Source organism: Haemorhous mexicanus, chromosome 3, assembly GCF_027477595.1.
Source record: "Haemorhous mexicanus isolate bHaeMex1 chromosome 3, bHaeMex1.pri, whole genome shotgun sequence".
Lineage (NCBI taxonomy): Eukaryota > Metazoa > Chordata > Aves > Passeriformes > Fringillidae > Haemorhous > Haemorhous mexicanus.
Window position 1 is genome coordinate 114,563,762 of NC_082343.1, and position 25,102 is coordinate 114,588,863.

At 43.0% G+C, this 25,102-nt stretch overlaps 1 protein-coding gene across 1 annotated transcript in view; it reads right to left on the reverse strand.

Annotated features, from left to right (window-relative positions):
- PKHD1 (PKHD1 ciliary IPT domain containing fibrocystin/polyductin) overlaps positions 1 to 25,102 on the reverse strand; it is a 235,897-nt gene that overhangs the window by 167,637 nt on the left and 43,158 nt on the right. The window contains exons 33-34 of the mRNA XM_059843088.1: positions 18,851 to 19,034; positions 13,192 to 13,342 (exon numbers count right to left, since the gene is read on the reverse strand). Of these exons, the coding sequence (XP_059699071.1) occupies positions 13,192 to 13,342; positions 18,851 to 19,034 (335 nt within the window). The remainder of the gene's footprint in view (positions 1 to 13,191; positions 13,343 to 18,850; positions 19,035 to 25,102) is intronic.

Genomic DNA, 25,102 nt, shown 5'->3' on the forward strand with positions numbered 1-25,102 from the left:
CTGGAAAGGCATCACTGTTGTCAGGGGGCATATCCCAGGTATAAATGAGCCATCTTTGTACACACAGGCAACAAAACTCACCCAAATTCAATGTGAAATACCAAATAATGCAGGGATATGAACACTATTAACTCTATAATTAAACTCCACTCCATAATTAAACAAACCCTGAGAACTCTGGGAAGGTCCCTGTCTCTTTACCATACTCATATGAGAACAAAGTGCTGTCCTTAGGTCTCTAGGGCCATGGTGGGAGGATGAGCCTAAAATCAGAAATCTCAATTTCAAATATTAAAGAAAATGCCCTGGGAAGCAGAGGAACTGTCTTGGAGAACATGAAGAGCCTTGTTTGACAGAATGTGTATTTTCTTGTAACTCCTTGTTAATTCACAAGAATCTTCACAATGTTCATTTACAGCATGATAGTCAGAGACTGATTATTTATTATAGAGGAAACTATGCTAGTACAGAGTTTTAAGCCCAACTTGCTGAAAATCCTCAGTGCAAACACATTGAGGAATTCAGTGCTACCTTCCAGTTTAGATACAACAGGACTGGGTTTTCCTTTCCAGAGCACTGTTAAAGGGCACAAATAATTTATACATCTCTCTAAACCAGCCATTTCTCAAACTATGGAGGCTTCTGAGACAAATTAAAAACAGCAATTTAATGGTAATGAGAAAATTACAGCATCAAGTTGTTTACACAAGCAGGATAACCAAGCCTGGTGACTGTGTTAGCCTTTGCACTGTGCAAATATTGTCTCCCAATTGAATGAGCTTGAGTTACACTTACTAATCTTAGAGCAAATATTGCAAATGCAAAGATTAGCTCAACAATTTGCCGACCACCTGCAGGAAAAGTAACCAAATTATGTCCTTATGTGTCAACAAGCAGGATTTCTGAATGGCTGCTACAGTAAATGGGGTGGGAGGAGTGAGGCTCATCCACCCAACAGTGCCAGGGAGAGCTGATGATGGCTTTTTTGGATCAGGGAGGAAGATCAACAGAATAACAGAGATGTTTGGGATGGAAGGGACCTCTGGAGATCATCTAATCCTACCCCACTGCCAAGGCATGGTCACCCAGAGCAGGTGACACAGGAACTCATCCAGGTGGGTTTGGGATGTCTCCAGAGAGGGAACTCCACACCCTCCCTGAGCAGCTGTTCAGTGCTCTGACACCCTCAGTGTAAAGAAGTTCTTCCTCAGTTTGAGGTGGAACTCTGTTTGTTTTAGAGTCAGCTGAGAAGGTCAGAGCACCAGTGTGGGATCCAGCCTCTGAGTTTCCCACAGCTCCCATGGAAGCACTGGGAATACAGGTGAGTTGATACACAAACCATCTCCATTGGCTTGCTTGCAGGGGGTTTGCAGTGATTTACCAGGCAAAGACTTAAAAGTGCTTGGAAGAGAGCAAACTGTGTTTAGGCTACAGCTTGGTCTGTCCTATGCATAAAATACAGCAACCAGACAGCAAAACCACACAACCCAAGGACAAATGTTGATTCTGCCTTAATTGCAACCACATCTCCTCAGCCCAAGAGTCAGGGCCATTGATTATTGCTGGGCATGACCATCTACCCAGGGTAAGATCCTATGCAGAGCAGCAACATTCATAATTATCACTGCATCACAGGGATGATTGCAGGGGTAATGAAGTGTAAAGGGCTTGGCCAGCAGCAGAGACACAGTCACTTCCCAAAGGTTCATCATAAAATTGGAAAGGTTTGGGTTGGAAGGGTCCTTAAAGCTTATCCTGTTCCACCCCTTGCCATGGGCAGGGACACCTTCCACCATCCCAGGTTGCTCCAAGCCCTGTCCAGCCTGGCCTTGGACAGTGCCAGGGATTGAGCAGTGACAGATACTCTGGGAAACCTGTGCCAGGGCATCGCTACCCTTTAGCAAAGTATTTTTTCACAATATCTAATCTAAAAACACTTTTAGCTTAAAGCAACTACCCCTTGTCCTATTACTCCAAGCCCTTTTAAAAAGTTAATCTCCAGCCTTCCTCTAAGTTTCCTTTAAATCTTGAAATAATCATTTCACCTCACACTGTGCTACAGGGAGGCAGGATTTGGAACTCCAAGGCTTTCCTGCTACTGCAGAAGTTGTGGCAGTGGCCAACAGTGCTAGTGTCTGACTTCTGCAATGGAAACAATCCTGCACCTGCCCCTCAGGTAGAGAATCTCACCCTGCACAGCTGTCATTTCAGCAATGTGAGCTTTTGGAGCAGCTCCTCCCAAGCTGCGAGCTTTCAGAGCCCGCTTTCAAACTCAGTGTCCTGTTTAGCTTTAGCACATCAACAACATGCTGCCCTCAGCCTATCTGTGTGCATTATCTGCTGCTCTAATGTATCGTGTACTGAGCCACAGCATCATTACAGGTAAGTGCTCAGGTTTAAATGCAAACATAATTGCATAATGTGGTACAGCCAGGAAGAATAATGCAGGAAATAGAGCCAGCTCCATCTGATAGTGCAATCTGACTGGAACGCCGGCCCTTCGGATCAAACGCGCAGCCCAGATGGGGCAACCAAGAATAAAAGTGCTTCGTGGTATCTTTATTGTCATCATCAGAAACACTTATCTGCCACAAAGGTAAAAAGGTGAAGATGGGACTGGTACAGAAAAGGTCACAGAAGCAACAGGGTACCACGGGGTTATGGGGGCAAGGACGATGTCACACCCCAGCAAAGGCCACCTTTGTCCTGTCACTCCAAGCTGAATTTGCCAGTTCCCAGTTCCTGGGATTCTGAGCACTGAGTGGCATTTAGAACACTGGTGACATCCATGCCATTTTCCTGCAGTCAGGGGTGTCTCTTTAACTCTGATAAATCCAGATAAAGCCTCCCACCCTACTGCACAAGGAGCTGCACAAAGAGGGCAGAACATTCCCGCCACAAGACGCCTTCAAAATGAGAACATGTCTGCAGCAGGTATGTACACTTTAATACATTTATTTTATGTAGCTAAAATTAGAACCACTTCTCGATGCAACAGCACTTCCATCTATTTAATTTTAATTTTTTTTCAGTAGTTTGAGATCACAGTGGCACACAGAAGATGATTTCAGGGGTGCAGACAGCCCCACAACAGAAGCCAGAAGGCAGCTGAAGTTAATTTAGTGCACTTTGAACCACTTGGCCTGAATGAGAACTCTTCCACTGAAGAGAGCATCACGCACGTCAGTAACTGTTCTTGTCATTTCAGGAGATTTTAGCCCAAACTTCATTCAAATCAGCAAAGATGAGAGCCTATCGTGAGAGAGAACCTCCCCACCAGCACACTGCCCTCTGAACTGAGGAGCCTTTGAGTTGAAAGCACAAACTGCTGCTGTTTGAGCTGTAAAGACATCTCTCTGTCTGTAACAGGGCTGTAACAGCTCATCTTTGTTGGGAATACAGATCCCCTGCAAAAATACACTCCATGGCCTTCACTCTCTGCCTCCCACACACACAGGCTTGTCTGCCTGTAAAACATTTGGCAGGATATGAAACCCAGGGTCCTTCTACCCAAGGGTCCCTGCTGGCACATCCTTACCCCAGTATCTGAATTTATACAAATGCTAAAGGATGCAGATATGTGCTGAGTAATATTCCAAGGGTGAATTTTGTTTTGGAGAGAGTTGGATACCATCCCAATGCACACACACACACACAAAGGGATGTAGGTAAAAGTGGAAATGCAGCTATCAGCACCTGGAGAAATCCACCCAGAATTGTTACCCATGATACCTGTATTCAAACCCTTCATGTACCTACCAGAAACTCCCTCCTCCAGATCTGAAATTGAGCACTGGCTTGGAGCCATGCCAGTGAACAGCATCTTCAGTCCTTTCAGCATGGAAAAAACTCAATTTCTGCAGGACTGTCTGGGCCATCTCGGCTTTGAAGCCACATTTTTAGCTCAGTGGCTCCATTCCCTGACTCACCCCATTAGGGCTCCCAAAAAGTCACTGCAGAACAACACTGACTGCCCAACTTCTTCTGAAGCAATTCATTTCAGAGAATCATGCAATCACAGACTGGTTTGGGCAAGAAAGGGCCTTAAAGACCACTTAGATCTAACTCTCTGCCAGAGGAAAGGACGCCTCTTACTAGACCAGGTTGCTCCAAGACCCATTCAATCTGGTGTGGAACACTTCCAGGGATGGGGTAGCCCAAGCTTCTTTAAGAACCTGTGCCAGGGTCTCCTCACCCTCACAGGGAAGAATTTCTCCCAAATATCTAACCTAAGTTCACCACAGAATTATCTGTGCTGCCTTCCTCTGCCTGCCCTCCAGGGTTTACTGGTGAGCTCAGGGAAAATCTCCCTTCAACACTGAAAGCAAAAATTGCATCTTCTACTCACCAAACACAGGTGAAGGAAGGAGGAAAAACTGCAAATAAAGGTTAAATTTGAGAATGAAAGAGCAAGAGTGTGTGTGAAAGAGGGAGCACTGTGACCCCTAAGTAGGTGAAGCTGAGCCTGACCCTTGATCAGAATCCCAGACCCAGAGAAGATGTGTGAAAGCAGGAAAATAAATCAATAAGCAAAACAGCAATCTCTTTCCTCAATTTTATTTGAGGAAGTTCAAATTTACCCAGCTCCTCACAAACTGTCTTTGGCTAAAATCACCACTAACGAGCTCTGACATTTGAAATTTAACTGAATATGAGCTAACAGCTCCCAGCCCTCCACCACCCAGGGAGCTGACCAGGAATATTTTGTTTAAGTCATAGACAGGGCTAAACTGAGCTTTATTGAGAAGACCCAGCATAAGTGTTTATAGCACCCACTTCACCTGATGCTTCCCTGCCCTGGCAGTCTGCTTTTCTTCACGGGGACCACAGAGCTCCCAGTCTCCTCCTCTCCTCCCCAGCATAATTATTTGCTGATTTTTAGGAGGTCCCCTCACAATCCCTTAATGAAGTCCTTTGCTCTGCAGCAATTCAGGAGGACAGATTGGACACGAGGGGCTTCCACTTAGGGAGCTGCCAATCAGGGGGTGGTACCCAGCATTTAGCGAGCGGTTGTTAAGCCAGTCTATCACCCGGCTATTACAGGCTCATCACGAAAACAGCTTGCTTTTACTGGCAGCCACATCAAATTAACCCCTTCCTTAGAGACAGGGGGAAGCCTCGAGTAGATTCATCATGGCAAAGAGCTCTGGTTTTCCCTCCTGCTGCAGCATTTTTTTTTTTTAAGTTATTAAAAACGTTCTCTGAACTGAAATCTCCCTACTTTATATTTGTTTTTTCCTCTAGCTGTACACCTAGTTCACATTTTTAGTCTATGCTAAATGTTGTGATAGCACCAACAGCAACAAAACCAGGAAAAAAAACTTTTAAAAACCCTGAACAACAAATAATATTTGTCCTTTCTTTATTCCTCACTCTAAACTCTGTGCACAGAAGAAATCATAGTGCAAGATGATTGTGTCTCCATCACTACCAGCAGTTTGTTAAAAGATCAAATTTTCAGTCTTTTGTTATCCACAGGATTGATTTTTTTTCCCCAAAGAAATATATCATAACTGTGTTCCCCTCCCACACACTTTATCCAAGACTTCTTCTCACTTCTTGTGGATGGGGTGGGACACCTGGTCTGGGCCCTCATGGGCAGAGGACAGCCACCAGACTCAGAACTTTAGAACTACATCCATGGCCTAACCACATCAAGAATCCCTTCAATGATCCCACTCAGGCCAAGACTATGCCACTGAAATCTCCCAAATTTCAGTAGAGGGTTCCCCACATGCCCAGTCCTTGCTGGGTGCTGAGCCAGACCCCAGAAACATTTGGGAAGGAGTTGTAGGTCAGCCAATGCCTCTGATACACTGAAAGCACCGTGTGGAGCATCCACCCCACAGTGCTGCCCTGGGTGGGACTGGGGAGAGGACACAGTCAGAGGGTGACAGAGTCCTTTGTTAGGGACACAAGGGGCTGAAAGGCCACATCTTTATCCCACATCACACCATAACGAGGACAAGGCTGTGGAAGAGGTTTTACAGTGACTTCTGTGAGCCAGAGAGAAGTTTGATAAGGGGATCCATGTTTACCCCTGAAAGAATTTTCTACCAAGGTCATTGACATGGAAACCAAGAAAGAAAGAAGGATAAATAAGAGAAATCTGTAACTGCCTATTCCAATGAGCACTTAGTTTGTCTCTCGTGACCAATGAGTAAAGTGTAAACTTATGAGTTTTGTAAGAATGTACAAAAAGCATGCATGTATAATAAAATCAGTTTGAAGCCTTCTGAAAATGGAGTGTGCTGCTTTGTATTGCCTCTGTCTCAAAAACGACACAAGACCATCAGATATGTTAAGCCATGCTCCAATGCAGATCAAGCCTGGGCTAGGTGTGTTTCAAGGTTGCTCAGCCCTTTTCCCATTAAATTCAAGATGAGATGGAGAAGGCACGAGGATTCCTCCAATTTCACCCAGAGCCCAAGGCTGAATGCCCCAGCACAGTCCCAGGCATCCAAAATTCCCACTCCCTTCCTGCAAGGACACAAAGCCAGGTGGAACAGGGCTTTGAGACACCCAGTCTGGTGGAAGGATCTACACCTTTTAAGGACATTTCCAACCCAAACCATTCTGTGACACCAAGTCCCCCAGATGGAGAGCCAAAGCCATGGCTCCAAACACAGACAATCTTTCCCCTCCAAAAAGCTGAATTGCTGAAGGAGTAAATTACAGTTTCTGTCATAATTAAACAGAAAAGTGGCAACAAGACTCTGTGCAAGGGCCTGGGAGCAAGAGGAGAGGACCCAAGCCCACAGTCACTCAGGAGCTTCCCCACACCCTCCTGACCTGTATTGGAGCCTTCCTTTGTCCAAGAAGGTCCTTGGAGCAGGACTTCCAAAATGGTGCTTTTCACTCCAAGTCTGTTTCTCTTAAAGGTTGGGAGCAGGGATAAATGGAAGTGGGAAAAGGAAAACAGCTCTCATTAAACTATGCAGTGTTCAGCTCTGATTTCACACAGGTTTGTTTAGATGCATACAGAAAAGCTTTGAGGTGCTTTGGATTACAGGGGCTGGCATCCCATCCTGGGGGTTGTGGCATTCCATCCCAGGATATCCTGGGGACAACTTCCAATGCACCTCTCAGGAAGCTCTGTGAGTGGTGAGGAGAAGAGTGTTCCCTGAAAGCCACTTACAATTCAAGCAGTAATCTCCTCAGAGACATTAGAAAGATGGTGGGATTGGAAATAAAAAGAAGAGGCTTCTCACAATGTGGGGGAGAAAAAGAGAAAGTTACAGTTCAGTCTTTAATTTTTCATCTAACAGCAGGAGAGGAAACAGTTAAACCTCAAATCAGGAAGCAAAAAGTTAAGGGAAAATAAAACCACACCACAAGCACAACTCCTAAATCTCCCATTGCAGCCCAAGGCTGAACCCATTAAAAGGAAGGGTAAAAAAAAAAAAAAAAAAAAAAAGAGAAAGAAATGAAGAAAGAAATTAAAAAAAAAGATAAAAAAAGAAACAAAAAGAAAAAAAGAAAGCAAGAAAAACAGAGAAGCAATTTTACTTATCCTTTCCTTACACACCTAGCAGCCCCTTTTTCCTATTATTTATTTACTTATTTACCATCCCTTTCCAGAGCAAGGCCCTTATTTTCTCATTTAGTCCAACAGAGATTGTCCTCCTGGAATGACCTTTTTTTTTTTTCCTTTCTCCCTCTCTCTCTCTCCTCCTTTCCTTCTTCCTCCCCCCCTCCTCCCTGCTGCCTCCAGGCCATTGCCCTCGTGCCAGTAACTAGATAACACACTCTATCAGAGATTTTTTAAAAAATCATTGCAAAGGCACTGGGGCTGATAGTGGCATCAATCCTTGCCTGACACAGGCTCGGGTCAACCATCTATCTCTTCACATTGCCTGTGGATACTGGGGAGCCCATCTTGGTTCTCTACAACTTAACAACCCTGCAGATGGTCCTCTCTGCTCCAGCAGCCTCCACACCCCAAGACTGGTTTTGTGGCTTTTTTTTTAATTAGTTTTTTTTTTTTTAATGGACTGTTCCACTCCTTTTCTGTGAGGATCTGGTGAGTTTTATTGCCCTCCTCACCTCCTTCTGAAAATAACACTGTGTTGAAAATTTCACTTGTTGTGACCAAGATATTGAGTTAAGAAAACAGGGAATTTGGAGATGCAAGAGGTAGGCTTGCTGGGTTGTTAAAACTGCATATTTATGAAAAAACACAAAAAAATATTGTAGAACAGGTTCAGCTAGTCCTACTTCTGATGTGTCATCCTGTGTGACATGGCTATTTTTGGCTGGTTGCACTGCCAAAGGACCCAGGAACTCTACTCACAGCCCAAGACAACATAAAGTCAGGTTCTATCAGGATACTTGCTAATAAATCCAATGAAACTATTCCCAAACCTCAGCAAGTTTTGATCCCCATGGCCAGATAAAGTGTTCTGAGTTTGTACTCTCTAAATAGATACACAGGAATTAAATATCTATTGCACCATAGTTCTTCTTCAAGTGGAGAAGAGAATAAAACAGAACAGCTGTTTTATTATCCCCTTCCAAACAAATTCCATATCAAACTGGAATCTGCTCTGTTTCTTCCCTATTCCTGGCAGTGCTCAAGACAGGCTGGATGGGGCTTGGAGCAACCTGGTTTAGATGAAGGTGTCTCTGCCCATGGCAGGAGGATTGGGACTAGATGATCTTTTTGAGATCCTTTCCAACCCAAACCCTTCTGTGACTCTATGATCCCTGCCTTGCCTAACTACCCTCAGCCTGCTGTGGTGGTTTTCCTCATGGACTGCCAAGTTTGAGCCCTTCACCCCCAAAAATGCACCCATCAAACAGTCACACAACATGAGGTCTAAAATGAGAGTAAAAGAGAAGAGTCACTTCCCATCACTTGTAACCCTCAGAGATGGAGAACATGCCCAAGAGCTGTCCCTGCCCATGGCAGGGGGGTGGAATGAGATAATCTTTAATGTCCCTTCCAACCCAAACCAATCTATGACCTTTCATGAGTCCTGCTGTGAGTAATAAAGTAACAGTCCTTTATGCCCAGAGTGCCCTGGGCTGCCAAAGACCCTTCCATGCCCCCTGAAAGCTGCCTAGGTTTTTCTGCCTTTGTAAATCACCAAATATCTCCACCACTCAATGAAATGAAACCATTTCATAACTTCCCTCACCTCCAAATACTTTGGCATCAAGAGAGATGGTAAGTAAGGAAAAAAAGGCTGAAAAAAAAGAAGGAAAGGAATGATTCTAAGACCTGCAGAGGAATCCAAGGGATTTGAAGATCTAGTCCTGATCATATTAAGTAGGAGCTGAACAGAAAGGATTTTTGAGGTGACTTTATATATCTCAGGCATGGCCATTGTGGGGGTTTCTATTTTTTTTCTTTCATGAGAAATGAACAAAACGGTTATCCCTGCATCAGCCACCAAGCTAAGAATTCACAGATCCTCAATACTCTAAGCCACCCCTTAAATCTCAATATCTGTTGAAAACAAACTGAAAGCAGTGCAGCACACCCAGGCAGAGCCATAATCCAGGATGGCATTTTTATCTGGCAAGATATTTTTTATTAACCCCCTACCCCTGAACAGGGACCCTTTGAGGGTTGTGTTGCAGGGAATTCACTGGGATACCAGTTCAACTTCCCTAGGGCTGACTAAATATGTGGTGTCGGCCCTCTGCCAAATATTCCATCAGCCATGTGGGCCAGCAGAGGAGGGGGAGTGGGAGCAGGGAAGAGCTGCTCCAGCAGCATGTTTGCATCATGATTAGGTCTGGTCCAGCGATCTGGAATAATAATGGGAAGGCTCACTAAGCATAATGGGTTCAGAGCCATCCCAGCCTGGTCAAACCCTCCCATGAGCATCCTCTCCTTGTGCTTTTGGGGTGTTCTGCACATCCCATCAGTGTCACCAGAGCTGACGTCTCATTATGCAGCCAAGGTGGAAGTGGACAGGTACTGAGTGAGCATTAGAACTTTTCTTTTCCCTTTTATTATTTAATTCATGCCTTCCCATTATCCAGTGCATTCTTGAAGCTGTGAACTAATTAAGTCCTGTGGGATATACAATCAGTGCTGGGGGTTTTTTTTGCCCTCCCTCTCTTTTCAGTAGGCTAAATTGCATTATATACTGAAATAAAAATAATTGTGCAACTCTTCTTGGATAATAACAGAGCAAGTTACAAACACTAATGATGCTGAATGCAACAGTGGGGCAGAGGCCTGCTGCTTATTTCTTCTGACCTAATTAAGTCATGCAGGGCAAAATACTTCAAACACAAAGTGAGGCAAGAGCTTGAATCAGTTTCTAATGAAAATCTTAAAAATTATTCTCTGGGGGAGTGGTGGGACGCAGACCAGACATCAGGAAAAATCCAAATTGAACTGAAATTTCATGAAGTCTGCAGCAAAAATCACAGATCTCCAGGTAGCACCTTGAAACCCCATGAAATTCTGGGAGACCTCTAGATTCAGATTTGAGCCCATCCCTGACTTTAACCATGCACCTGATGTTTCTGGAGGTTTTTTCTGACATTTAGGATTCTGTGATTCATGCAAGCAACAGCTCAGAGACCAGAGTTGAAAGGACAAAAATTAAGTCATGGATTTTGCAGCACCTACCAGAAAATGAAGTTGTTTAAATAATACAACTGATGAAAAAGTACCCTAAAAACTGTGTCATAGAATAGTGGGCATATCATAGAATATCCTGAGTTTCAAGAAACCCACAAGGATCATCAAGGCCAGCTCCTGGCTCTGCAGAGAACAGCCCTAAGAGCCCTAATCTGTGCCCAAGAATGTTGTTCAAATGTTGCTCTGGCAGGTTTGGTGATGTCACCATTTTTACCTCTCAGGCTCAAGTTCCCAGAACCAATATTTTACATTTTATTTATTATTTTCTGCTATCAACCAAGGCTATTCTCTCTTTTTGCCAACACCCATTCATTCAATTCCATAAGCCTCTGTCAGAATGTTTACTTCCAAAGCCATCCTGGAGCTAACCCTGCTCCACCATCATCACCAAATCACCTCTGAACAACCCTCCCACAGCACCCAAGACCTGGGCTGGGTTCTTGGCCTGGCTGGGCATCCTTCAGCTGGCAGCAGAAAACAAACCACTGAGCAGTGTAGCTGTGCTGAGAACAGGATCATCATGCCCCTTTTTTATGGAATGTTTTGAGATCCTTGCATGAGCATGCAAGAGAAGTGCCAGATGTTATTATAAAGAGATGCAGCCCCATTACTTGCACACAGAGTTGTGCTGCCTGCTAATAGCACCATTATCCTAAGGCACGTGGTGCTATTAATGCATTTCACTGCTTAGTGCTGAAGCTGGGGACCATTTTTTCCACTGGAAAGGTAAGGCCAGTTCACATGACATGATTTAAACCTCCACAGTGAACCATGCATGCGCTGCACCAGGTCGTAAATCTTAACAGGATGCTGTCAGCCGGGAAGGGACCAAAATTGAAGCCATTTATCTGAACTCCCCACCCATCCACCTCTGCTCACCCAAGCCAGTTTTGGGAAGAGGGATAAAATGATTCTGAATGCCCACTGGGTTCATTAAGCAGCAGCAAATCCCAGATCTAAAGTGCTGCTGTTTCCATCCTGCTCTGAATGAATTTGTTCATTCTGGACACTTAGGACTTCCTTGGTTTTCCCTACTCTGAGCAGAAAAAACACAGCAGGAGAAAACCTCACAGCTTCTTCCTCTTCTTGCTCCCACCTGAGTCACAAGACAAGCTGGCACCCTGCCATTACTGAGGCTGCAGGAGCTGTGACACAGCCCAGATCACAGACAGCAGAGGGGAATATCCCTCTGTGCTGCAGCCCAGGCTCTGGGACTCTAGAGATGCCCTTATCCCATTTGGGAAGGAAAATAGGAATGTAAGGAAGAGTTACCATTTGATCTCATGCTTGCCTGGGCACTTCCCTTCACTCCTGCAGTCACCAACCAGCAATTTTTGAGGGTTGTATTTCTCCTTAGCTGGGCATGTTTAAGGTACCATAACTAACAAGGCTGATGAGCAAATGAATCTTAATAAGAAACATTCTTCATCTGACATTCCCTCACAAACCAAGGACGGGCTTAACAGAAGCAAGGAATTGTAATTTAGGATACTCCACTGCAATAGTAATATTCATGTAAGGTAGATTTGTAAGTATTCAGAGACTGCTAAATATAGAATAGATCAGATTTATAAAACTAAATACAGAATTCAACACTAGAAATGCACCAAAATTACTCTGCCAGGACAATGCAGCTACTTTTTGGGCTGGCAAAGTAAATTTAAAGTCCTTAAACACAGGAAATCTCTTTGCAGATAGAGTTAAAAATTACTGTGGTGGCTTTAACATTGATGCTGAGCACTTTCCTAAACTGTGCTAAAAGATTGTTTGAAAAGTTTATTTAATAGATTAAAAATAGCCTTTGTTTTTTTCCCTAGGTCAGGTGTATAACTATCCCCACTCACAGGTTCCTGTATTCAGAAGGTCTCCACCACATCTCAGGAGCTGCTCCTTTAGGAAAGGAGAATGAAGAAGGAATAATTGGTGTTCAACAAATATCCAACCTCTCTAAATTTCTTCTTTCTGGTGGCTAAACACCCCCTCTGCAAAACTGTGAGGACTCTAACAGGACATTTCAGGTTAACAATGACATTTTTACGTATCAATTCTTAAAATTTATGCTGGTTCAGGATTATAGCTTTTTTTGTCATAAACTCTTGGCATATGTCTTCTTTTCTTGCAATACTCACAGATAGCACTGGGAACACTGTCCCATTTTCCTTCAGCTACTGAAAAGCAGCAAAAATCAAATATAACCAAGGCTGCACTGAATGCTAAGTCTCTGCCAGAGAGCTGAGACTGTACCTCATGGCTAAAATTTCTGCTCAACAGAAAAAAACACTTTTATAAGAAAATTGAATTTATATTTAAAAAAAAAAAAGGAAAGAGTGTTAAAAAATACATAGATTGCTCAGAAAATAAGGTAAAGCTCATTTATGTCTCATAAAATACATGATTAGCCATAGTTAACCATTAATTCAGCTGTGCTGCATTAGAACAGCTATTCAAAGTTGGAAAGCATTTAATATTATATATTGCTGCTGCTCAGCCTAAATTGTTTTTTTTCTTGCCCCCCTTTAAATGTACACAATATTACAAATTTAATTTTAAGCTGTTTGAATCAGTCTGTAAAAAAGATTTGATTATACCTGAGTGTTCTGGCCCCAGTTTTTCCATATCTCAGTAATCTTGGCAGTAATTGGCTGATTAGCTCCCTCACACTCCATCTCTGCCTCAGTTTCCATGGTAATGTTACAGGAGCTATTATAGATGAGAACTTCATCTCTTTCCACTTTAGGGCTGAAACGAGAAGGGAGGTTAAATGGGGTGTCATCAATCTTAATGAAATGCAATTATTTTTACTCTTATTAATCATTGAAAGCCATTAGCTTGTGGCAACTCCTGGCCACCATTTGTCAAACTTTGCAAATTTCGGTAATTTTGTTTCCATTCTTTTATTGTTTATTTGTTTTTCCCCCCTTTATCTGCACGCACTCAGGATGAAAACACATGCAGTAAATATCTCTCAGTGATGCTTTTCTCCTTCCCCAAACCATCACAAACAGGAACAAATGCCAGTCTAGGACCAAGGCAGGCAGATAAGTGCAGACAACAGGGAGGGAATCAGCGGTGTTGGGAGCAAAGATGGACTCCTACGAGGAGTAGGGTTGGTTTGTGTCTCCCCCCTCCCCATCTTACTCACACTTAGCAATGGGGAATGAATAACTTGCAACTCCCCTAGGGCAAGGGGAGAAATTGGAAAAACCACACAACTGGCTAACTGGTCCCTAATTCCAACTGTGAAAAAATGAGCTCATTTAGGGGTTCCAATTCCTGCTACCCAGCTGATTGCAATGATGCTTTGTTGCTAACATTGGAACATTAACTTAGTAAATTAATTAAACTTACTTAACAGCCCAGGCTAAGGAGATTCGATATATGTGCCAGTTATACCAGCAGACATTTGCTCTAAAGCCTCCCCTTGCACAGGGGGAAGAAGAAATAGAAAATGTGGTGGGAGAGAAACATTTTTTTTCTTGGTTTTGCTGCAGACAGTTGCTGATTTTGGTAGTGTTTCATTGTGGGGAACTATAGGATTCAACATATAGTTTAGTGGTGAGCAAAGTGTGGTGCAGGGTTAATGGTTGGACTTGATGATCCCAGAGGTCTTTTCCAACCTAATTCTGGGACTCTTGGCCTTTGCTACTTGTTCCTCTCCTCCCCACCCCACCATCAGATTCACACAGGCAAGTTGTAGGAAGGTGAGGAGACAGGAGCTACAGCAACACCAACACAAGAACCAGCAAAACAGAAATTACACAGCTTTTCTGAAGAGCTAAGAAAGGACAGAGTTCACAGCATGATTTACTCAACAAAACAGAGGATCAGGTAGGCAGGATCTGGATTTTAAGAGGCCTTCAGGTTCCTGAAAATCCCATATAACAGGGTTTTGTTAAAGTATTCCTGGGAATAAAACCCCAGAATGGTTTGGACTGGAAGGACTTTAAATAGCATCCAGTTCCATCCCCCTGCCATGGGCAGGGACACCTTCCACTTCCCATCCAGCCTGGCCTTGGACACTTCCAGGGATCCAGGGGCAGCCACAGCTTCTCTGGGCACCCTGTGCCAGGGCCTGCCCACCTTCACAGCAAACAATTCCTTCCTAACAACTCTCACAAATCTACCTTCTGTCAGTCTGAAGCCATTCCCCTGTTGCTCCATGCCCTTGTCCAAAGTCCTTCTCCAAATCTCATGGAGTCCCTTTAGGCATTGAATGGTGTTCTAAGTTCTCACTGCAGCCTCCTCTTCTCCAGGCTGAGCAATCCAAGCTTTCCCAGCCTTTCCTGACAGCAGAGCTGCTCCATCCCTCTGATCATCATCATCCTGCTTCCTCTGGACTCATCCCATCATCTCCAAATCCTTCCTGTGCTGGGGACCCCAAAGCTGGACCCTGTTCCAGGTGGGGTCTCATGAGAGAGGAGTAGAGGGGGTAAAGCATCTCCATTTGCCCAAATCTCTCCCCAAATTGACCCAGCTGGAAAGTCAGGACTCAGAGCTTTGTTGGGAGGGTGATGATCAGAGTAGTTTGATGATCCTGAAGACTGAAAACTTCCCTACTGGATGGAGCAGCTCACTCTGCAAACAAAGCTCTGCTCTGGCCTGCATTTAGGGGCTGTTTGTTTTGGTGCCCTTATTCAGGGTTAAAGTGGTAAAGGAATCAACCACAATAAACCACAAAAAAACAAAACAAACAAACAAAAAAAAAAAAAAACCAACAACAACAACCAAAAGAAAAAAAAGCCAGCCTTTAAGCCTTTGCAAGTTGCTGAACCCTTTTAACAGCAATTTTTTATTTTTATATTTAAATAAACTTTCCCCTCTGCTGTATCAATAATCAAAAGCCAGCCTTGGGGTGCTTGCTTTTGATAGCAACACTTTGAGAATTGATCTTGTCCTGTACAATAATTCAGTGGACTGGGCTGTCTTTCAAGACTGCAAAGTACTTTTTAAAGCTGCAAGAAAAAACTGCATCTTTTAAATTACTAACAGTTTTAAAGGCAGAAGGAGGTGGTGCTCAGCTGCATGCAGGGCATGGACATAATTTCCCAAACATTTAAGTCAATACAAGGACCTTTGAGTGGTTTTCACAGGTTTTTTGGGGAATTTTTTTGCAAAAAGTAAATTTGCTATGCTTGTAAGAGCCAGTTCCTTTCTGTCCTCATGCAAGCACATTCTCAAACACCCTCAACAAATTGCAATGTTTAAAGAAAATGCAAGAAAACGAGTGAATTATGAAATGGAATTCAGGTTGTTAATGGCAAAGCTTACAACTCTTTTAAGGAATATGCTTTTGCCATTATGAGCAGATAAAGTATGGGCTGTGGTACAAACTACATAAAGAAAATACTTATTTTAACCACTGAAAAACATTGTCCAGGTGGCTGCCCCAACCCTGGAAGTGTCCAAGTCCAGGTTGGATGGGACTTGGAGCAACCAGGGATAGTGGAAGGTGTCCCTGCTCATGGCAGGGATGGAAAGAGATGGGATTTAAGGTCCTTTTAAACCCAAACTATTCTGTGATTCTATAAAATTAGTAAGAAAAACAAGAGAAATTCAATGTGCACTTAAGCCAGGAATTACTTCAGTGGTTTCGTCCCCATCCTGGGAAAAATGTCTTAACCTTGAGCATATGCACAGAACTAAAATTCATATATGTTTTTATTATTATTTACTATTATTAATTAAAACAATCAATACATATTATTTCAGGAATCCTCAAAATAGCTCTTTTCTGGTGAAAACATTTAGATTTTCTAAGACTTTCCTGCAAATTCCGCTAACACTTTAAAATTAAATATTTTTCTGCACTGAAATGTGGAAAACAGTTTTCAGAAGTTCTGAAATAAGTTAATTTGTATGATTCAAACCTCTCAATTTTTTTCCTTCTATTAGTTCTAAGATTTCTCAAATCAGGAAAGTTTTTTGAAAATAAACAACCTTTGCCCCTACTTCCCTTTAGCAAGAAATAAACTTCCCTTTAATTTAGAAAAAATCTCACTAGAAAAAAAATTCAACCCAAGTTTTAATTTTCAACTAAAAGATAAGCATGAGCACAATAGGGTGAAAAGTTAAGACAATAAGAAAGATGTTGAAGAAGTGGGAAAAATGGAAAAACAGTAAGTGAAAAAAGTTGATTGATTTGATTCAGAAATCTCTCCCTGATAGGATTCCCAGAAGGAATAATAAACCCTCTCTCTGGAACATTCACAGTGAAATTGGACTAAAAACCACAGTGAAAACAATAAGCAAACAGTCAGTAAAAGGACTTTGTGACTTTCTCCACAGTGGCAGCAAGAAAAAGTAATCAGACTATTATTATTATTATTATTATTATTATTATTATAATATCATTGAAGATGCATTTTTTTATCAGTGAAGAGCAGAGCACAATTTTGATATTCAGGGAAAAATAAACTAAAAAGAAACACATATGGGGTTATCCTGTCCCTCTCAGGTTTGTTGGTTCCCTGGATTGGGGTTACATGGATGTGAGGAAAAGCAAAGCCAAGTTCAACCAGACAAGGCAAGGCTCCTGGAGTTTCTTGATTTGAAACAAGTCATTCTGGGAGCAGTAGAACTGATTAAATTAGTTCAATTTCACCTGTTTTTCCCCCTTATAAGTCTCCTTACTTTTGTCTTCAAAAGATCTGTCCTCCCCATCTCCTGGGACATTACCAATGCACAGTGTGGCTTTGGACACTTGGCCAGTTGTACAGATCAGGGCAGAATACCCTGTCTCCTCAGCAGGAAAATAATTTCTTTCTGCCTAACACTGATTTTCTCAAAACTGGGAGGAATTTTCTTAAAAAGTCCAGGCCTGATGAAATCTAGATCAATTTTAAAAAACTGGTGAGGAAGAAGTGACAGACCCACAGAGAGGGTGTTGCAGCTGTGTAAACTTTTTTTTTTTTAATTAATTTTAGTTGGAAACTTCTATTTTTAGATTTTTTAACAAGTTTAAAAATTGTGGAATTCATGTCTTGCTGCCTTTGTACCATAAATGCCAGTTGGGGTTTTTTTTCCCTCAGTTCAGGTTATTCAGAGCTCCCTCTGGTGAATCAACACCAGGTATGATGCAAGGACCAGGTCAGGATGAGGATCAAATCTCTGCAACCTCACTGAAATACCTGGACTGTGGCAAGATGCAGCAGCCAGAAGTTTGTTCACCATGGACAGCAAATCATGGGCAGTGCATTACAATGCTGTTGTAATTCTCTATTTACTAAATAACTTCTGGAAAGTTTTATTCAGCTTGTTCCAGTATCTAAAGGGGAGTTACAAGAAGCCTGGAGAGGAGCTTTTCACAAGGGCATGGAATGATAGGACAAGGGGGAGTGACTCCAAATTGAAGGAGGGGAGATTTAGATTAGAGATTGGTTAGAAATTCTTCCCTGTGAGGGTGGTGAGGCACTGGCACAGGTTTCCCAGAGAAGCTGTGGCTGCCTCTGGATCCCTGGAAGTGTCCAAGGCCAGGCTGGACAGGGCTTGGAGCAACCTGGGATGGTGGAAGATGTCCCTGCCCATGGAGTTGGAACAAGATAACATTTAAGGTCCCTTCCAAACCAATTCTTTAATCATTTACCTGCTTATTCCTTAACTCAGACATCCCACTTACTCCTAGAAGAAAAAGCTCAGCAGGAATAAATCCTCTCTGCTCCATCAAAGACAACAGTTCCAAGTTATACTCCTGGACAGCTCTTGGCCTTGGATTTGCAAAGATAAGCACCCTTGCAAACCCTGCTGAATTTACTTCTTGACTGATGAAAATGATGAAAATGCTTGAAGAAAGGTGGGGGGGGGGGGGGGGGGAAGAAAAAAACAGAAGGGAAAAAAAGGGAAACAACAGAAAAAAGAAGACTTCTGCTTTTCATACTGCCTAATCTTTTTTCCCATTGGCATCCACCAGATGTTGCTTTGGATCAGAAGATAAATATTAAAACCTAAGAAGGAACAAAGCAGGCTGTTTACGAGATGGATTTTCTGATGTCTCTCAAACACTTTAAAAAGGCAGGAGAGAAGGAGGGGGGACTGGAGATGCTTTGATAGGCACAGGGAATGAATTCCACTACCCAGCAGAGCTCTCTAGTGGTCTCAAGGCTAAACAGCTCTGCTGGCATCAATGTGAGAAGTAAGAATTTGTTCCTTCAGCCCATCATATGGAATGACTCTGCAAAAGGTGGAAAGCCATGGGGGGGGATGTAATTTGTGGATGGAACCACTGGGCTGATGGAGAGACATGGCACTAACCTGGCAAGGAGTCCAGCAAAATGTCCCTGGGGCGGGGTGTCCCCACAGATGTAGAAGTAGGACACAGATCCTCTCTGCTGGAAGGTGCCCACCAGGACTCGGATGTCACACTCAATGGAGGTGGCTCTGTCCTCTTGGCAGCTGGCAGAAGAATGTGTCAGACCACAGAGAATGGCCAGAGAGGCTGCAAGACAGGAGAGGAAGAAACAACCCAAAGCAGCCTAAACACCGCTGACATTGAGCACATTTTAACTACTGAGAGGTGTCATTGCAGGAGGTGTCCCTGCCCATGGAACTAAATTAACTTTAATGTCCTTTCCAACACAAACCATTCCATCATCCTTCGGCTCCTGATGTGCACCCAGGCCCTCTTTAGCTGCATCCTTTTCAAGGATAATTAGATCTCCATGAACCTCCTTCAGCCCCATTTGCTTTGTGAGTAAAATGTGCCCTGAGCATCCTTCTTGCCCTGAGCACCAGGATGGTCTTTGGGATCAAAGTGCTCTGTCCAGAAGGAGATGACATAAGGGATTGAATAGAAGCATGGAAATTTCTCTTGGGAGAGCTAGAACATGGCTTACAGTTCAGGAATGTGGTACAAAACTTTTACCAAGGAGATGTGACAATTTAACAGATATCATAAGCTGGAAACCCAGAAACAGTTTTTGAGGAAACTTTGACACAGCTTGTAGGGCTCCTGGGGAACTGGGATCCCTTGCTTTACAGCTGAGTATGACTTGAGGTGTGGTCCAAGTCTGCCTCCACAGATGAGGTAAAAATTGTAATGGGAGCAGCTGTTTTGAGGTTTATTTAAAGAACAAGTGGTGTGAACATCTGGAAGAATTTTTTTTTTCATGGAAAGGGTTATTCAGCACTGAAAAGCAATGCCCTGGCAGGTGGTGGACTCATCAACCCTGGAGGTGTCCAAGAGAGGTCTGGATGTGGCACTCAGTGCTTTGGTCTGGGTGACAAGGTGGGGATCAGTCCTGGGCTGGACTCAATGATCTTGGAGGTTTTTTCCCAACGTAAATAAATCAGTGTGAGAAAAAATTAGATTTTCTTATTCTAAATCCAGACAAAAAAATGCTAGAAAAAAAGTATTATGAACTGTCACTTGAGTTCAGATTCAGTTGAAATATTTGGATTTAGAAATTTTAGACAGGAGTCTTTCAAGCATTAAACCATGACAGACATTAAATCTGTTTCTCTCAAGGCCCTGACTTTTGGAGAATATTCATTAATCCTGAACTAACAAAATAGTTGTAATGAACTCCTGAAAAGGTCTGTGGACAGTATAACAGACTGCACTGTAACATCCAAGAGTATTCCTTAAGCATCAGAAATCCAATCAATGGGAATTTATCAAAAAAGGGATTTTTCCTCTTTGCTTTTGTAATTTCCATTTGCTCAAAAGGTGCCTTTTTTTTTGGGGAAATGTCATTGTTAATGAATGTCTTGTCTCCTAAGCAATCCTAAAAATGGGGTTTAAATTGTAAAAACATGAAAGTATTCATATTTCCTGTACTAAAATATTTAGCACATTTTGCTAAATCTTACTATTTCATATGGAGTAATTCTGAAGAGTTTATAACTCTTTAATGTTTCAGGTATTTTTGAAATATTGAAACCTATCAGTTCATCTGCTCTGAACTTCAGAGCGAGAGAGTTTACAATTCTTCTCTATTTTTTTTCCTCTGGATTTAGAATGAGAAAATAAAGTTACCCACATGCTCACAAATTTTGCAATATTGGCTTAATCCCTTTCCTTCCCAAAATCCAGGGAAAATTTTCTTGCTTTGTATCCAAACAGAGCCAAACACAATTCCTGCCTTGAAGACCTACATCTAAGACAAGTAATAGGCAGAGAAGCCTAAAAGAATGATGGCAAGATTTTGCTTTTTTCGTCCAAAAATTCCATCTAGTGCTGCTTCAGGTATTCTATGACTACAACAAAAGTCATATGTCTTTCCTGATGTTCCAAGGGCATCTTAAGCAGCACTAAATATCTGTGTTTTGACAAATAAATAGCATCCAAGAGGACTAAATACTGCAAAGATCTTGCATTTGCAACAACCAGGAGGAGAAACAATTAATTACAGGAAGGCTTTGTGGTCTTGAAAGGAACATGGCAGAGTTTTCCTATGTGGAAAACCACTTGAACTCATTGGGACAAATGTTGGAAATTACTCACAGAATGTCAGGACTGTTTTCCTCAACATTTTGCTGCTGTCATAGAACTTGCCTGGCTCATGAAGGTCACCAGAAGGTGTTTCCTGCACAGCCCTGAGAGCTCAGCACATGAACAGTCTGGCACTTTTGAAACAACCCCAAAATGTGGAAATTGGGAGTTTCTGCTGTGCTCCAGTGTTCTCATCCCAAAGTTATCATGCCTGTAGGAACAGGAGGCCTTGTATCTAAACAATGGCTGAAATAATTTTTAACTCAAACCAGGCAAACAAAGGTAAAAACCTAAGTTTTAGAATATGGCTACAAAGCATTGCAAAGAGATCAGAGGAAGCAAAACCCAAACAAACCCTACTTCATCTGCACACCCCAGAATCAAACTTAGAATTGCTTTCTCTCTCTCAGGTGGAAGGAGGGGGAAATCTCACCTCTCCACCCCACATCTCCTGTCCATCAGATGGAGATATCACTTTTAGAGGTGATGTTCTATTCCCATTCCTTCCTTGGGGCTCTCCAAGATCTTCCTATTTCCCTCCCCTCAGAGGTTTTAATGGCTTTATTAATTTAGGAGGAAGTCTTGGCCTTTCGCTTCCCATTCTCCAACCATGAAACACAAATAGCCCTTGGTGTTGTTGGTGCCATTATCTCCTACCAAACAGTGGAAAAAAATATCAGCTGAAGATTTCAACACACTTTTGGCACGTCCTGAAAGGATATTCTGCCTGTTCTGGGACACAATTCTTCTCCCTGCTTAATTGGTGAGTGCTCAAACCCCTGAATGAAGCTGCTTTAGGCTTTATACTCCCTATAAAGATCAAACCTGCAATCCCATTGCTGGGATGAATGCTCTCAGCTCATTACAGCTTCTCTTTTGAGATCAGACACCACGGCAGCCAAATCTCTGTGTGGTGGTAATGGCTTAGGGACTGACTACCCCCAGCCCTGGCTTTGAGGGATACTCTGGCTTAATCCAGGATCCTGGGATGCTCAGCACAAGGGCTTTGTTCTGGGTCACTGTTTAATAACAACTGCTGGACGTGTGATGAGGCTCAAACCTACAGGAGGCTCCAAGGGCAGCTGGGGCTTGATTGAAGAACTGCCCAAGGAGTCCCAGTGCCAAAACTCACATCCCTGGTCATCCACCCCTCACAAAATGGACTGTGGAGCAGCAGCATGTGCTTAGCAGGGAAGACAAAGAATTTTTAAAAAAAAGTTAATAAAAGGGAGACGAGGTAGAGACCTGTTAAGGTCATAGAGTCCAACCTTTGCCTGTGAAGAATTGCTCCCTGTGAGACATTCATTTCACAGAGACAGGTTTCAGAAGTCCCAAGAGGTGGCTTTCAAGCATCTATTCCACTGCCTGATAGATCTCCCTGTCAGAACATTCCTGCCATGTAATTAATATGCTTTATTTCCCCCTCTTAGCTTCATTTCTGGATTTGAAAGGTAGAAGGGACCATTTGGATCCTTTGGTTTGATCTCCACAATAAACATCAGAGGCCCTGGTTTATACTGAGGTCCCAATTGCCACAATATCACAACAGACCCTCTTCATATCCTCTGCATCTGCTCATACAAATCCCCAGTTTTCTCTGGTTCTAGTCCCCACTGTCCTAGCTCAGTGCATCTCCTTGTTAGAACCAAAACTCATTCCTCTCCCTCCTCTTGCCCCATTTAAGAGCTCCACTGAACTACACACCCTTTTAAACCAGTCTCACTTCTAGTCTCTAATCTAAATCCTCCTCCCGAACCATCCACTTTTACCAGTGCGGTCTGGTTAATGGCAGGTCCAGAACCCTCCAACAAAGATCCCAAAACTGTTACATCAAAACCCCAAAGTCAGACCTGTTATTCCAAGCATGCTGATGTAACCAGGAAAATCAGGCTCAGCCTTTACCCTGATGCATCCTCTTATCAGTTCACGTCCTTTTAAAGGTGCTTTCCTTACCATCACCTTAATGTAAAACATAAAATCTAAGGGACTGACTTATTTAGGCATTTACCCTAATATCACCTTAGAGGAATAATCAGTTATTTTCTCAGCTTTCTCAAGCTTCCTTCCAGTTTTCTCATCTTTCACAGGACCATAGCTCAGTCCCACAAACATTACCCACATGTTCTGTAATTTTATCCTGAGCTGAACAGAATCTACAACTGCATTTTCGCTCATGCAGTGGCAAAGAAGCAAGAACCAGAGAAGGGCACAACTTTCATGATCATAGAATAATTTTGGTTGGAAAAGCCCTCTAAGACTGAGCCCAAACATTCTCCCAGCAGTGCAAAACCCACCACTAAATCATGTCCCAAAGTGCCACATCTACATGGCTTTTGAACCCTTCCAGGCATGGTGATCAAGCCAGTTATATCTTTAAAGACTCATGGGTTAATTTGGGCATTTTTCCTTTGGTTTTGTTTTTCCTTGAAGGCAGTGGGGTTTTGTTAATTTTATTTAATTTTGTTAATTTTTTTTTAAGCTTAAAGGCTGAAAATCAAATTTTAGCTCTGTTCTGAATTGATTTTTCTGCATCTTGCAAAAGACAACAGTTTTTATAAAAAAAATCTGGTCCTGCATTCCCATTCCTTGTGCTCTGGGCTGAGCACATCCCAGTTACATTCCCAGCTCTTGCCAGTGATCAAACCAAAACCTCGCTGCAAACCCGCTCAACACCAGCTCCTAAGGAAAGCCCCATGAGGAAGGCTTATGGATAGATCCTGCTGAGCCTGGCAATTCCTCATCTCTTAGAAAACCTCCTGCTCAAAGGGAAAGAAGGAAAGAAGTCACATTTCCTACCTGCAGAGCCTTGCCCTGTGGACTGGATCACATGAGAGAGCCACATGGACCAGTTGGGGATTCCCACGTGGACATCTCTAATCTCAGGCAAGCCAGACACAACATGACCCAGCCCTGAGAGCCAGGGCAGCCATTGCCACCTGACATCCCACAGTGCCAGAGGAGAGGGGGTTCTGCTTCACAGCCCTCAGTAACAGAAGAAATGCAGCTTAAACTCCACATCAGCCAGTTCAGCGAGTGGAGCAGGGAAAGGTCAGACAGAAATCCAACTGGGACACAACACTGAGGGGCTCTGAAGCACCACAGACCTCCCCTTCCCATTCCTTCACAGTCCTGGAGTCTCTTTGCCACCTCTCCCATATGGACAAGGCAGTGCAAGAAAGGTCTGAGCACTGGATGTGCCAGCACCAAGTAGCAAAATTCCCCAGGCAAACAGCACGATGCAAACCATGAGGTGAGACTGGAGTTACTGCACTAAACCACTCTAAACGTGGTGAGGGGCAGGGTTAAAACCTTAAACATAAAATAAAAAAGTCCTTAAATATTTTCCATTAGGTGGAAGAGTATCTGGAAAGCATCTTGCTCTGTATACAGATTTACCCATGCCAGACGTTGATGTGCACAAGCTGAATACAAGTGTCTCAGGGAGCACAAAGAGCCCGACAAACAGAGATTTGAGCAGCCTGCAACAGGATTTTTATTTTTTTAAGAAAATAAAATATATATATATTTGTTTGTAAATATTTAATTAACAAATATTTTGCAACTAGACCGGTAAAACTGGCAAGGCTGCAAAACCCGGGGCAGGAGAGAGAGGGAAAGGCAAGGTTTCCTTTGCATTTCCTCTCCAGACACACAACCAGGCATCAGCATTCACTTGCTGACATCTAGTGACAGGAACAAGCATCGTGGTCCTGCCTGTAAGATCGGTTTTCTCAGGATCCCTCTGCCACCAACCACTCAGGGGGTTCTGAATGCAGTTTGGATCATTGTGATTAAATGTTAGCATGCTATTCTCCCTGCAACAGCCAGGGTGCCCGGCTTTGTGCTTTATTTTTCCAATGCTCCAGCAGTTTTTTCTACTTAAAATAACAAGCAGTTTTGGGGACTGTGCCTGAGTATTCTTTAAACAAAGAAAATTGAGCTCTTTATGCCCTCTTGTCTCTTTTTGAGTGCTTGTGGTTGGGTTTTCAAGCCCTTTTACTTTCTCCCTTCCATCTTTTTCAGTATTCCTCATGGCACTGTGGTTGGAACTAGAGGACCTTTAAGGTTCCTTC